This window comes from Protomyctophum bolini (genome assembly GCF_963924005.1).
Source record: "Protomyctophum bolini genome assembly, chromosome: 13".
NCBI lineage: Eukaryota > Metazoa > Chordata > Actinopteri > Myctophiformes > Myctophidae > Protomyctophum > Protomyctophum bolini.
In genome coordinates, this window is record NC_137874.1 from 7,486,754 (window position 1) to 7,502,220 (window position 15,467).

Below are 15,467 nucleotides of genomic sequence, written 5' to 3' on the forward strand. Positions count from 1 at the left end.
ATTGTTTGGATGTTGTCTGTGTGCGCAGTGAGTTGTCTCTGTGTGCACAATGTTGACTTTTGTTTTGTTGTATGTATATGCTTTGGCAATGTAGAACATATTTATCATGCCAATAAAGCCTTTTGAAATTGAATTGAAAGAGAGATATAGAATAATTATATATATAATTTTGAAAATGTATTCTTGGAGAACAGCATGGCAGTTTAGGACATACTGTATGAGGTTTCCACCCGACAGAGATGATATGACCGGACAGTGGCCTTGTGGTTAGAGTGTCTGCCCTGAAACTGGGAGGTCGGGGGTTCGATCCCCGGCCGGGTCATACCAAAGACTGTAAACATGGGACCCAATGCCTCCCTGCTTGACACTCAGCATCAAAGGGTTGGATTGGGGGTGTCAAATCTACTAATCAAATGATTCGGTGTGTGTTCGAGTGCGGCACGGCTGCAGCTCACGCAGAGAACAAATTTAACTGCGGTAATGTGTGTGACAAATCGTATGACTATGACTTTGAAACATCCTCACCTGAAGTATTTCTCATTCCTGAGGCTGTAATGATCCACATCGGAAGATGTACTCAAATATGTTTTTTTAACTTAGGTAACTTTTTTACTTATATTTTTTTACTTAGTTAAAGTAGCGATACCTCTATGTAGACAAAATATATCAGTTTTACAAGCTCACGTTGCTATGTAGAACTGCTATTTTTAGTATACCGGTAAGTAGGTTATAATTACGAAGCATACATTAACCAACTAAGTCCTATAGCCTACTCAGTAGGCTCTGTCCTATAATAGGACAGTGTGATCATCTGATAAGACATCAATTAACCATGATTGGATTTTAAGGCTTGAAAAATAGACACTTCAAAAATGATAATAGATAAATGTACAATAGAAAGGTCTTTCACTTAATTAAATTCTAATTGCCTCTCCGCCTTGCTTGCACAATGAGCAGATTGTCCAAATGCCTCCGGAGAAATGTGTTTGATTAAATCTGGGTGTCTTTGTTTCTTCTTCGTTTTCCTTTACCCCCCGTTTAAGATTGAACTTGCATCAGAATACAGATTTGACAGTCGGCCTAGCCAACACCAATGTGGGAATCGCTGCCCTCCACACACTCTCCTATCTAACATAAGCTGTGCTTCTTTCCCTTCCTGGCTTTACCCAAGGTATATGAAAAAAATCACACCTGTGTGAACTGAGTGGTGCAACTCCCACGACCCCCCCCCCACCCCTCTCTCTCTCTCTCTCTCTCTCTCTCTGTCTCTCTCATTAGCAGGCAACAGTGCAGCACTATCCCTCTCTCTGTTTCTGGCACAACAGCGCCCCTACTGGTACTCATTACACTGGTGCTCATTAACATCACATAGGTGAACACGGGAACACGGACATTGCTGTTCCTTGGAGTGGTTGCACCACTCAAAAAGTACGGTATGGTCACTCAATTTCGCTATCATGCAATTGCAGATGGCAGATTCGTCACACCATGGGAGCCAAACTACACCCGGAAGTTCGTTGGAAATGCATTGGACTAGTCAATGAGAGCCCGGTGACCAACTCTATTTCTGAATGACTATTGTAAAGTAATCGCTTCTGGAAAATAACAGAAGACATATAGCACATTATTGTCTGCTGTGTTGCTTTTCCATGTGTACACTGTGTAATTTTATAGAGGTATCCAAACAGCACAAAGTACGTTTCTGAACGTATATGGTACTAAGTATCACGAGACTGTCCACCGTTTCCTGTCTGGCAGCCAAATCTCGCGATACCTCAGAGATTCTAACTGCTTAGATCATCAATACAATTATTTACAGTGAACATCGAATCGCAAGTGATTTAAAAAAAGTGAGGGGCACTGTTATCATACTTTTTTTTATTTTCTTTTATCCTTTATTTACCCAGGGTAGTAGCTGAGCACAAGTGCTCATTTTCAGCAACGCCCTGCACATAGAAACACACCGACAGACACACATTAAAACCTGGGAGCTGACCGGTACAACCACAGTCTGATACTGTTGGCCACTAAGCAGGTCCAGGGGGAGCAGTTGGGGGTTCAGTGCCTTGCTCAAGGGCACTTCAGCGGTGTTGGGCGAGTGATGACCCAGATCGAACCGGAACCTTTCTGCAACAAGGGCGCTCCTCTAACCCTTAGGCCACCGCTGCCCCTACTGTACATCAGCCAGTCAAATCATCACATTCCGTGCTACAAACACACACACACACACACACACACACACAAAGCTCTGCATAGGAGGGGCTAGCGCCCCTCAACAACCTGTGACATGTCTTCTATTACATTCCTGAACTCATTATCTGACAGGGTCTCAATCGTTCTTAAATAATGCCATACTTGCCCTGATGAAGACTCTGTTTGGCTTTTCTAAATAAAGTATTTATTTTTATCCACCCTCTCCTCATTTCTTTGAACCTTTTGAGTGCTCGGATCGCCGCCTACTCTTTAAAGTATTCCAGTCCCACTGACCCTTGAAGCACCAGCCCTACTTTACATTTTTATAATTTTTTGCATCTCCATCGAGATTTATTACTGTCACTTTGCGTTCATAAATAATGTTTGTTCATGACAGCTCCATTCACTGCCACGTATTTCCGGTGTGAAATGTGCCGCCCATGACAGGCGTCCATGAAAGGGTCATGGGTGGGCCTGGCATGTCCATGGCGTCAGCAAATCCTTCTGTAAATACATTCCTTGGCTTCATCTGCCCTGGGTTTGTTTTCCGAGAGCGTCAGTTTGCTTGCCTCCAGTTTCCGGGTGTCTGACGCCAGTGTTGTGCCTGAATGCGTTCAATGAACGATCGTTCATGAACTCGTTCATATTTTGGCTGCGCGTGAACTGAACGTACTGCATTTCTGCTTGATGAACGTTATTGTGATTCAAGTTCCCCCCTAGTTTTCGAGGGGGGTCCCAACTCCCAACACAGATACATGTCACAATCAATACTGGGCATGTGTGAGTGTGGCTCTCTCACAGCATAACTTCGTTCAAGAGTGCCAGATTCTTTCCATAGAGCCTTCCAGCAAAAACCCAGCTAAAACACACCGTAAACAGGCCTTAATACGTAGCGGACAAAACACCAATCTCACCCGGTCCTGTTAAAGCATAATAAGCCCAAATCCAACACCAAATTAATGGAATCTCTCGTTCTGCTGTGCACGTTCTCTGGAGCGTGCACCGCACAGCTCAGAACTAGATAATGTGCGCCCACGCTGATCCACACAGACACAGAACGTACTGTGCAGTCCAACCCAAACACTGAGGTGAACTTTAATGAAACCGAAAAATAGCTTCCAATAGCTTGATATTTTTACGTCGAGGAGCGCTGTGTACTGCAGTACACCAATAAAACACATCTCCCACAGTGAAGCCTGACTTGTACTTTGTCGTACGACGTGTTGGATGCTGAAAATATCTGATATCTGCATGCTCACAAGGCACCGCGTCCGTTCCATGTGGCCATAGTGGTAAGTAGCCTCGGAAACCCAGATGTTTTTTTATTTCCAGGGAGGAAAAAAAAGTCTGGGTCTGAGTCCACTTCAATTCGGCATAGAGTAGCGCAAACATTGCTCACTGTCTCTGCTGATTTCTGATCGTCTGCACCTTTGTAAAATTGACATACACACGCACACATGTACACACACGCTCCTCTCTCGCTCTGTCGCTCTAAGTAATTAGTCTCATGTCGCGCAGCTGCGCATAGTTTCTCCCGGCAGGCTGCCTATGCCATAAAAAGCATAGGTTAGTTCCAGGCTAAGCGGTAAGAGCCTGAGTTGCCGGTTTCGTGCTCTGACAAATGTGTCCTTGAGCAAGACACTTAACCCCCAACTGCCTGAACTGCTTTTAGTTGGATGAAGCTGAAAACTATAGGTTATTATACCATCAAATAGGTATAATTATTCATAACAAAATAAATAGAAGCTATTTCTTTGCTTTTGTATATATTTTTTCATCTTTTATGAAATGACCAAATCTCTGAAACCTGCATACCAATGATGTCACTGGTAGGCAGGTTTCGGAATGCTCCACAGACACAGTGTGTAGATAGTAGTAGTAGACAGAAATGGTGCATCTTATAATTAGTCGGGACCAATTACTGTACTGTTTATGAAGATAGGCTGAAAATGAGTACAGTATGTGGTCCTTTAATGGCAGTGATAAAACTCCACTGGACCACCTAGAAATCAATGAACCACTAAAAGCCTACCTATAGGTTCCATCCTGGAGGCTAATCTTTCCGGTGATAAGATGGCCACCAACGTACTCAAAAAAGTCAACCAAAGAACAAGATTCCTTACAGGATCTCCTCACTGGTCAACAAAAACACCCTGAAGACCCTAACAGGAGCCCTCGTACAAGGTTTCTTCGACTATGCATGCACCTATTGGTACCACAGCACCTCTAAGGTAAGGGCCTTTGAGGTGCTGTGGTACCAAGAGGTGCATGCATATAGTCATGGCTCCAGACTTCCCAAAACAGGCTACTACTTGGCCTCACTCCCCGAACCCACCTCACCCCTGCCCACTTTGACAGGCTGGAATGTGTCGACGACAGAGTACAGCATCTTGCAATGGGTCTGGTCTACAAGATTCGATACACCACCAAGATACCCATGTACCTGTCTAAATACTTCATTCATGTCAATTAAGTCCACACCCACAACACCAGAGGGAGTTCAACAAACCACGTGCAACCCAGATTCGGCACAAACAAGGGACTAAATTAATTTCGCTCCTATGCCACCAAAATGTGGAACGCCATACCAACTGTCATTAAGACATGCAAAAAACTGCTCTCACAGGGCACTTACGGACGGCTGCAATTCGAAACTGGCCCCCGTAAAATCTGAATCCCCCCCCCCACACCTGTATGTTTTTTCCCCCTCTTTTTACCTCCTATGATGATTTCCTGTTTTTGGCTATCTAGAAGTGTATATTGGTACGTCTCTAATTGTTTTGATGAATTGAAAACAGTGGGCCCTATTGTAAACAAGTGTAATGCTTTATGGTGTCATCCACAGTTAAGTCTTTGTATTGAGTTGTACTTGAAATGTAGGCCTACTGTAATTCTGCAAACTGTTAACAAATAATTCAATCAATCAATCAATCAATCAAAAGCCTCTAGACTTGGTAAAGTGGATGTGAGTTAAGGCTCCATCTGTACTCGAACTGCTTTGTCGCTCTACACCAAATCTAATTAAAAGAAGCTCACAACTCGCAGTAACTTGCGAGCTTGTAGATCTGCTATTTTGTTGGCTAAGGATCCCTCCAGGATATGGCGTTCAAGTGGTTAAAAATAAATCTGATCTCAGAAGCTTGACTAAAGTTGATGTGCCACAGGCCTCCTCCTACACAATGACCATTAGGTACTTAAAAGGGTTCAAGCTGAATTGCTGCAAAACCTCATAAAACAAATACCGACTTTGACTCGTTAGTCACCGTCCACATGCAGCCCCCACTCCCATCCCTCTGACATTCTCACGAAGCACTTCCCTCTCGCTTCCTGTCTGTCTCATTTGCCAAATGGAAATGGGAGTTCGGGCAGTCTGGCTGTTATTCCTCCCCACGCCGTCATCCTCCAATCTCATTCACTAACAAACAAGCAAACGCACATACGGTACGATCTCAATCTTAATGGCTTCATCCTACAGTTGTTCAATCTTTTCAAGCACATTTTAAGCCTAAGCAATGCATATCTTCTCATATTTCTCAAGCATAGATTTAGATAGTACTTTTTAACAACAAATGTAGGTTGATTGATTGATTGATTACACTGCTCACTCTTCATACTACGTACACAACATACAGTAGGTCAGTGGTTCCCAAACTGGGGGTCGGGACCCTCAGCAGGGTCTCCAGATGATTAGCTTCATGTACAACATAGTGGGTTTTTTTCACTCAAACCAACATACAACATAAGTGTATAAGGGTATATCTGCATATTTTAAAGTACTTTCTAATACCAAATTGGCCAAATTGTTAAATATTACGCAGGAAAGATAGAGGCAAACATTGTGAAAATAGCCAATCTACCAAGCTCTGTATTACAAACCATCTCACCCTTAGGCCACAATATGCCCGCGGCTACAAGGCTGCCAGTCCCACGTGTTAATGGGAAGCACCTGTGTATACCCCAGCTGGGAACTGTGCCGTCACCTCTCCTGTACACACACTTCTGTCTTCAGTTTCAGATCTGAAAGTTCTCAGATGACTCCTCTTATTGCGGGTCGTATCGCCGAGGACAATGACGAGGAGTACAGGAGAAGTGTTGTTTTCCTCGACTAAAACTATGACGAAGATTCGTTCGTCGACTACCTTTTTTCACGGACGAAAACTAAATGGAAACTAAATGAAAACTAAGCTATGATGACTAAAACTGACTGATGACTAAATATACTGACACTTTCGTCAACAAATAAAAACTAGACTAAAATGCTATAGGAAGGGACTAGTGGACAAGAGATCCAATACAAGTCATTTTACAATTTGTTGCATGCTGAAAACAGCCTGTTTCGCTGCGACGCGTTGTGAGCTTGTAGATCAGCTATTTTCAGCATGCAAATCAGTCCTTACGACGGCATCAAGGCCCGCCAAAATAAATTTTGTCGATTTAGTCGACAAATCTTATGATATTTAGTCGACTAAAACTAGACTAACACTAAAACATTCCGGATGACGGAGCAAAGAGGACCCAGTAGAGAGCAGTGGTTCCCAAACCTTTTCATGTCAAGGACCCCCAAATTGACACCAATTAGCCCATGGACCCCCCCATTTGAAAAGATATGCCAGGGACCCCCATAAGAGAAGATTTTTATAACTCTAGCAGTGACTCTCAACCCGTTTAATCCCAAGGACCCCCCAGTTTGACATGCATATTAGACTACGGAACCCCATTTAATGGCATTTCTATCTCTGTGACCCCAATTTATAATTTAACTCTTGAGTGTACAAATGGACCAGGGTCCATTTGGTTCCATTTGTACACTCTCAGAGTTACATACCCATAAAGGGTCCATTTGGTTTCCAAACTATCATTTAGCTGGGAACTCTCCGGAAGTCCCTCGCTCGAGGACCCCTAGGGGACCCCGGACCCCACTTTGGGAACCACTGGTATAGAGATTGTGAAATCCTACAAGTTCCTGCAGATGTCCACCAGAACCTCATGGAGTCTGGACTGGAGAGACAACACAGGGGCTGTCTACTAAATGTTAAATGGTGCATTTATATAGCGCCTTTATCCAAGGTGCTTTTATAGATTGTGCATTACATTCCCCCTTTCACACACACACACACACACACACACACATGCATACGTACAGATGGCGGCGGAAACCACACAAGGCACCAACCAACACATCAGGAGCAATAAGGGGTTCAGTGTCTTGCTCAAGGACACTTTGACACTAACTCTGGGGGAGACCGGATTCGAACTGGCCAACCTTGGGGTTTCCATCCAGCCACTCTACCCCTAGCCTGGAACTCACCTATGCTTTTTATGGCATAGGCAGCTCCCGGCAGGATCCGCCGGGAGAATATATGCGCAGCTGCGCGACATGAGACTAATTACTTAGAGCGACATAGGTTGCATTCTCACCAGAGAGCGTTGCTGCGATTAAAACGAATCCTGCTGCGCATTTTCAGAAAGTGCACTTCGTTTGGCAGGTGTGAAGGCTCTTTCGAATCCTAATGCGCAGCAAAGAACTGCATTTTACTCCGAGCAAAAACGGGGGTTTCGCTTCGCTTCCAATCGCGCTTGACTACGATTCGGTGCAGGTGTGAATGCAATCCGCAGCAAATAAAGGAAATGAAGCAAACAATGTGGCGGGTGAGGAGCTGAACACAGTTGGAGACGGAGAAGGCATATTTTACGCAGCGCAAAGATGTCCCGTTACCGTGGATAGACGTGGTCGAATGAGGAGAGTGGAGACTGAAGCCCTGATCGAAATGACGACGAGTACATTAATCAATTGCTTAAGAAAACACAAACACTGCAGTGCAGTGTAATAGTATTAATATTCTGTCTGTCTGTGCGTGCCGTAAACATGGAGTGCTGTCACTGTGTGGGGACTAGTGGGGAGTAGGAATTTTCATCTCGATAAACTTGTAAACATTTTGCGCTGCTGTCTGTTATATCAGTGCGCTCAGCGCTGTGCCTCCATGCCCAAAAGAACAGTGCGTGGCTGCGTGCTTATAGTGAGAGAGCGAGAGAGAGGGGGGGGCAGTCCCAGACGGCACCACACATATGCACGTTATGAGTATAATTTTATCACCATAGATTTATCATTTCACTGTGTAGGCTAGTTTATGAATGGAACACATTGATAAAGGTCCCCCCTGCTGCGTTTCCAATCGCTGCGGATCATGACAGTGTGAAGGCAAACCGCAGCCAATTAAATATGCAAGAATCCCATTTCTCCAGCCATACGCATTCGAGTCTACCGAAGTATTAGGTGAGAATGCGACCATAGAGAGAGAGAGGAGCGTGTGTGTGTGTGTGTGTGTACATGTGTGCGTGTGTATGTCAATTTTACAAAGGTGCAGACAATCAGAAATCAGCAGAGAGTGAGCAATGTTTGCGCTACTCTATGCCGAATTGAAGTGGACTCAGACCCAGACTTTTTTTTTCTCTCCCTGGAAATAAAAACATCTTGGTTTCCGAGGCTACTCCTGACCCCTGAGCCACCGCCGCCCTACTAAAAAAGGGACAGAGCCGACTAGGTCCTGATCATCAAAGCAATTTAGCATGTGGTGCATATTAATCCTGTGTGTTCATAACAATAATACAAAGCCTTGTTGTCTCTCCTAAATCCACTATAGACACAAAAGGCTTGAATGCTTCATTCATATTCATATACTCTCATTGCATTGTCGCTTGAATGCCACCCATGCTGGCATCTCTCACACAGCAGGTGCCGTGGTGCAATACCAATATGAGATTGTTTTTGTTACAGAGAGAAATTCACATAATTATATTCTGAAGAAAGATCTACTCAATAGATCTCACATACGCGCATGTGCATGCGCACACGTGCATCCCCATACGCACGCACTCACGCTCGTGCGAGCATCCCCATATACACGCACCCACACACACACATCTACAAGCTTCTAAAAAACTATGTTTCTATGTCAGTCGTTCTCAAAATGTTCATGTCAAGGACCCCCAAAAATATACCGCCGACCCCCATCTGAAAATATGTTCTTCCAGGGTACCCCCAGAAGCAAAGATTTGAGTTAAAAATGTTCGCTCCGAAAGAATATATATATTCAAAGATTTGCGCCACATTTTCAAGATCTTTAAAAAAAAAATAGCAGATCTACAAGCTCATATCGGGGCACTCGGTGCCGCGCTATGAGCTTGTAGATCTGCTATTTTTCAATAGCTAAAGTATAACATGATGCTTAAACCACCAAAAGCCCTACCTGCATGTGCCCACTGGTCCACATCAATCCCTACCTGCATGCCCCCGCTGGTCACCGTTAACCCATTTTGGTGTTAGTATTATGTTATGCTTTACCTTTTGAAAAATAGCAGATCTACAAGCTCATAGCGCGCCACCGAGTGGCGCGCTATGAGCTTGTAGGTCTGCTATTTTTGAAAAATCGAAGACACTTTTAGAATCTGATCTCAGGTCAGAATGGGTTAATAATGAAAACTGTCAGGATGTAATAGACATTTCTAGAATCTGATCTCAGGTCAGAATGGGTTAAGCCCTATATACCTGCATGCCCCCGCTGGGCTTCTTGTGGTTGAGCAGCAGCTCCACGGCGCCCACCACCTCCTTGCGGATGGCGTGGAGCAGGGCGTCGCCCACGTACACGCCGAAGCCCAGCAGCAGCTCGATGATCTCCAGGTTCTCGTTCTCGATGGCGATGAGCAGCGCCGTGCGGCCCAGGGGGTCGATGCAGTTGATGTTGATCTTGAAGTAGATCTCCGCCTCCTGGACGAGTTAAGAAGGCCTTTGGTTTGTTAGTTATTGTCGACACGCGTACTGGAGAAAACGTGATACTTCTATACAACAACTCTGGAACAGATTCAATACTTTCAATGGAAACCTATTGTGTCTCAAGTAAATGCAATGAGAGGATGGATGGATCAATGGAAATATCCTCAAGCTGGATGGATGGATGGATGGATACATGAGTGGGTAGATGTTTGAATGGATTGAAAGAAGGTCAAAGGTTTCTTGTTACACGTATACAGAAAGGTACGGTTGGTTTTCGTTCTGGTTTTCCTCAGACATTGCAGCAACCGCAGTAGTACATGTTTTACGACAAGGGAACAAGAATAATCAGAGAATCAGGTGCATGGAGGTTCTTGTTCTTACTCCCTAAAATTATGAACATCTGTCGTTTGCCAATTATTTCATTTGGTAGTCGTTTTCTTTTTTGGTTCAGTAACTATTTAGCTCCCTATAACGCCAGTAGCTGTGTGGCTCCAAAGCCACTTGCCAAGTGACAGCAGTTGAAACAGTTTGAGGCTGGGATGGTGGTTTAAATGATCCCGCAAGCTGTCCTGGGGTGAGGATAGTTCACATCCACTGATATGCTTGTCTGTCAACATAAACCCCCTGCCATTGCTTTGCGGTTGCGGTCAGTCAGTACAGTTCCCGTATAGCAGTCAGTGATAATAAAGCTTCTGCGGCGGTAATCTCTGTCTAAAGGCCACGCATGGGACCACGAGACCAAACTCGTATGTAATCGTAATGTAAAAACTTTATTAATCACTGGGGATCGACTACAGTCTACAGCTGCTCTGATCAGACAGCAAACAATAATAAACATGTTACACATTGTAATGGCCGCAGGCAGGACTGACGTCCTGTGCCACTCGGTGGTTCATTCTGGCATAATGATTCTCCCAGTGGGAATGTGCTCCGTCTGTCAACAGACTCCATGCCATGGTGGCATGGAGCTCCTTCTCAGACACTATACTACTACTGTCAGAGAGTCCATATATCCACCCCACATCACTCACCTGCCTAATCAACTTGTTGAGTCAACGGTCAACCTTCCCAATAAAAGCCTTCATGCGGTCTAGTGCGAGTCACGCTTTTCTTGGGAAGGTATTATTCTTCCGGTTCGAGGGAAAGGATGTTCTGGTTTAGAGGGTTCCGGCCTGATGACTACAAAACAATGACTACAACATGACGTAACGATTTTGAACCCGAAAAGGAATGCGGCACCAGGCTAATAAAAACCGACCACATTTCTTCCAAATTCCAAAAAGACATAAGGCTATTTCATATAGTAATTAGTTCATATAATTATCAAACAACATGTTTTTAACCATTTTTCATTTGGTGGCATGACTAAAAATAACTTATTTCTGGTGCAAATTATTTCGTTCCGCTTTTTTGTGTCTTGAGTTTCCTGTTCTGTTAATATTATCAATCCATCCATCCAAACATCCATCCATCCATCCATAAATGCATACATCCATACAAACAACATTAAAATGTACCACATTGGTAACCTTAAGTTGTTTTAAAACCTTGGTGAGCATACACACCCCCACAACATGTAACCGTTTTTAGATCCTTTTGAAATGTGTCTTAGCTTTTTATTTGTAAACCTATGTAATTCACATGTATACCTTTTTTTTTCTCCCTTTTCCTGATCTTCTGGTGTATTGTTTCTAACTTTCTATATCGATATTGTATTACTCGGCGACACTGAAAATGAGTTTAATTACTCTGTGTAATTTTCGAGAATAAATAAAACTTGAATGAATACTGTACAGTACCTCCAGGGCTTGCTTGACGCTCCCATAGTCTCCCTTCTCCACGGCGCCGAGGTAGGCCTTCTCCAGAGGCGACAGCTCCGACTCGGCCCGTACGATCCTCAGCGGGATGCGGTCTCGGTAGGACGAGCTGTCTGTCCTCCGGTAGTACAGCTGAGACATAATCACTGCTCCGCTCACCACCAGCACCCAGTACTGTTATACCGCTGCTGCAGTGGCAGCCGGGCCGGGCAAGGGGACGTCAGACTATAGTGGAGTGGTGCAGGGGGACGGGGTTATAGAAGACAAGAGGAGCAAGAAACAAGAGGATTATTGACCCATTAAGACCCATCGTAGCGCGGCACTCGGTGCCGCGCTACGAGCTTGTAGATCTGCTATTTTTCAACAGGGGTTTCCTGTCCAGAATGGGTTAAGACCTGAGGCCGATTCAAAAAATTTTTTCTGAAAGCCGTATGTTGTGCTCAAAACTTTTTCACGTCAAGGACCCCCAAAATTGTAGCCTATATGTATTTGGCCGCATAAACCCCATCTCAAAATACTTTTGTACCAGGGACCCCCAGAAGCAAAGATTTGGTTACAATTATACCACAGAGAGAGGGAGAGAGACCGTTGGAATTAGTCCAATACTAATCGTATTACCGGTATCTTGTTTTGCTGTTCAGAGTTAGAGTGGCTGGATGGCAACCGCAAGGTTGCCAGTTCGAACCCGGGCTCCCCCCAGAGTTAGTGTCGAAGTGTTCAAGACTCTGAACCCCCAATTGCTCCCGATGTGCTGGTTGGTGCCTTGCATGGTTTCCGCCGCCATCGGTGTATGAATGTGTGTGAATGGGTGAATGTAATGCACAATCTATGTAAAGCGCCTTGGATAAAGCCGCTATATAAATGCACCAGTTACCATTTTAACATCAACGCTCGGCTACAAGTTGTACCTGCATGAGTGACAGGGGCAATAAAATCCTCCTTCTTGACAGAGAGTGGGGGAAATTTGTTCCAGAGAATTTGTTTACAAAACTTACCAGGCAACATAAAATGTAAAATTTATCCATCCATGAATGTCAGCCTTTCCCAATATATAAAACAATATATTTTCTTTCATTTTTAGGTTTTACAAATACAAAATTCTTACCCAATCCCAAGGATCAAAGCAGGGACATCACTACTAACTTGCTAATGCACACTAACTGGTCATAACATGCATAACATTTTCAGTGTTTTACTGAAAATGATATAGTCAATGGTGGACAGTAACAAAGTACTTCAGTACTGTACTTGAGTACATTCTTGCTCCAAAACCCGGCCCTTGCTAATCTTATTCTGTCTGTACATGTACATGAAATATAAATGGGAATAAATTAATGTGAAGTGAACTGCCCTCTGTTACATTACTCTCCCCCCCAGTTCACGTAATCTGTATTCGCGCACGCACACACACACGTCACACACACACACACACACACACACACACACACACACACACACACACACACACAGTTAGTGTTCATTATATGGAACCAGCCCAGTTCTCTGTTCTCCTCCTGAGTGATAGGTTTGCATCCCTCGCTCTGCCGCCCCCCCCCTCCCCTCTCTCTCCCTATAACTGCCCCCTCTCTCTCTCTCTCTCTCTCTCTCTCTCTCTCTCTCTCTCTGCTTCAAAGATCACAACAGAGTCAGACCCACTGCAGTACTGAAGAGGATCTCAGGAGAACAACAACAGTATCAGCAATGCCAATTTAACAGAATCACCCCAGAAAACAAACAGCTGCCGAATCAATGGTGGTTTGCCCCCAAAGCCCACAGCTCACCACTGCCTGCCAGATCTAATGACATTTTACACTTCACACAAAATTGCATTGCTATGAGAACAAGAGTGACCCGTCTAATCCTCACGTGTTTTAATTCTGGTGACTACTACTATTTTAACGGGCAAGCCAGATTAGGCACAAAAAGCCTTCTGTGGCTAAAATAACACATTTTCCTTCTTCTTCTTTTTTTGTCACTAGTTTGTAATTGCATTATGAAAGTACAAAATCCTGGGGGTAAATGTATCCAATTGTAATTCAGAGATTGCACAAAATGTAACCCAATGAAGTAAGGGTCCATTTGGAGAGAGTTAAATAATGAACACTCACTGAGTATTTTACTGTGAATGCTGCCAACGTCTGTCTGTGCAGATGTCATGCTCGGCAGTTCCAGTGGACTAATGTGTTGTCCTGTATCAAATATTAATTGGCACGCTACTACTGTATGCTGTCACTGCACCACACACACACACACACACACCACATAGCAGAGCATTTCCCTTTGCATGTTCCTGTTTACCAAACAAACTGTCTCCTGGAATGGGCTGTTATCACTGTATGCCAGGCCGTCATGGTTGTTGGATGACAACATTAATATGGATGGACAGACCAAATAAAGGCGGTGTAGATACAGTAGTACACCCATACTGTACTGTACTGTACTGTACTGTACTGTACTGTAAGTGCATACTATATAGAATTCATCATGTTTGGCATTTAATTGGAAAGATTGCAGTGGTAAAGATTTATTCAGCCTGTAGATTGGAATAAATACCACTAGATTGCAATTTGCATTTGTTGTTCCCACAGGGGTAGATTCAGTCCTCTTGAGTTAAATTCCTGATTTAAATATGCATTTGCATGAGAAATGCAGCATTTCTCATCTTGGGTTGCCTGATATGTAGGCCTATAAATATTTACCCATAATTACAATAAACTGTTGAATTTGACACTCTATTGACACTCTATTGACTCTCTATTGTATGGTATATTATAGGCTAAAATTGCAAATTATTATTTGTATTTATTTATTTTATGTTTTTTAACAAGAAACCCCAATCCTGTAAAGTGGGTGGGGTAATTCACTTTGAAGTGGATACTGCACTGACTTAGTTGACTTTACTCATGATGATATTGTGCACGATTAGATTCAGGTTGATGTAGCCTGCTCTGCTGTAGAGAGTACTGTAGTGTAGACAGAACATCTGATGGAAAAACAAAATGTGGCCTAATAGAAGAGACTAGAGCAAATTGTCTTAAATGTGACGACGGTTATCCATAGCTATAGCTCTGGTCAATATAGGCAAGGAGAAGTGGACCAGATCAAGCTAGGTTATCCCTATAGCCTACTATACACTAACTTTTGTCTTTTAAAAGAATCATTCGCATTCACCTCGCGGTTAAAAGGCAAGGATTAAATCCAACTTAATTTGGTGTACAGTGTATACTATACACTATAGGCTACAGTAGCCTATGTCATGGCATGTGGCATGTTGATTTCAAAGTTAAAATGAAAGAAACTAACCTTTGCGTTGTGCATGAGGATTTCGCTCTAGATTACCTTCACATTTTGTCTTGAGGAAAACGGGAAAAGAAAAGCCAATTTAGAAGAAACTAGCCACACGTGCGTACTTATATCCAATTAGAAAATGCAGCAGGATGGGATTATGGTTCCTTGTTGAACTGGACTAGAGTCTTGTTGTGATGGTCTTTTCCCCCCCCAATTTTTATGTCCGCGGTTCTCTCACTCCGTCGCGCGTAAAGTAAAACCACAAAATCCAACAGTGTAAAACATGGTCACTCGAGTCACTCGCGACGATGTCCATTCGATCGGAAAAAAGCGCACTATTTCTGCCAGCGGGACCGCCGCACGTTCACCTCATCCACGCCACCAAGAAGAAATGGGAC

General features: G+C 43.7%; 1 protein-coding gene across 1 annotated transcript in view; it reads right to left on the reverse strand.

The window, feature by feature from the left end:
• LOC308327500 (short transient receptor potential channel 4-like) overlaps positions 1–15,139 on the reverse strand; it is a gene marked incomplete at its 3' end in the record, with an annotated part of 63,791 nt that extends 48,652 nt beyond the window's left edge. Inside the window, exons 1-3 of the mRNA XM_080781022.1 lie at positions 15,085–15,139; positions 11,764–12,006; positions 9,740–9,958 (exon numbers count right to left, since the gene is read on the reverse strand). Coding sequence (XP_080637148.1) covers positions 9,740–9,958; positions 11,764–11,922 — 378 coding nt within the window. The 5' untranslated portion in view covers positions 11,923–12,006; positions 15,085–15,139. The remainder of the gene's footprint in view (positions 1–9,739; positions 9,959–11,763; positions 12,007–15,084) is intronic.
• Between the last annotated feature and the right edge of the window lie 328 nt (positions 15,140–15,467).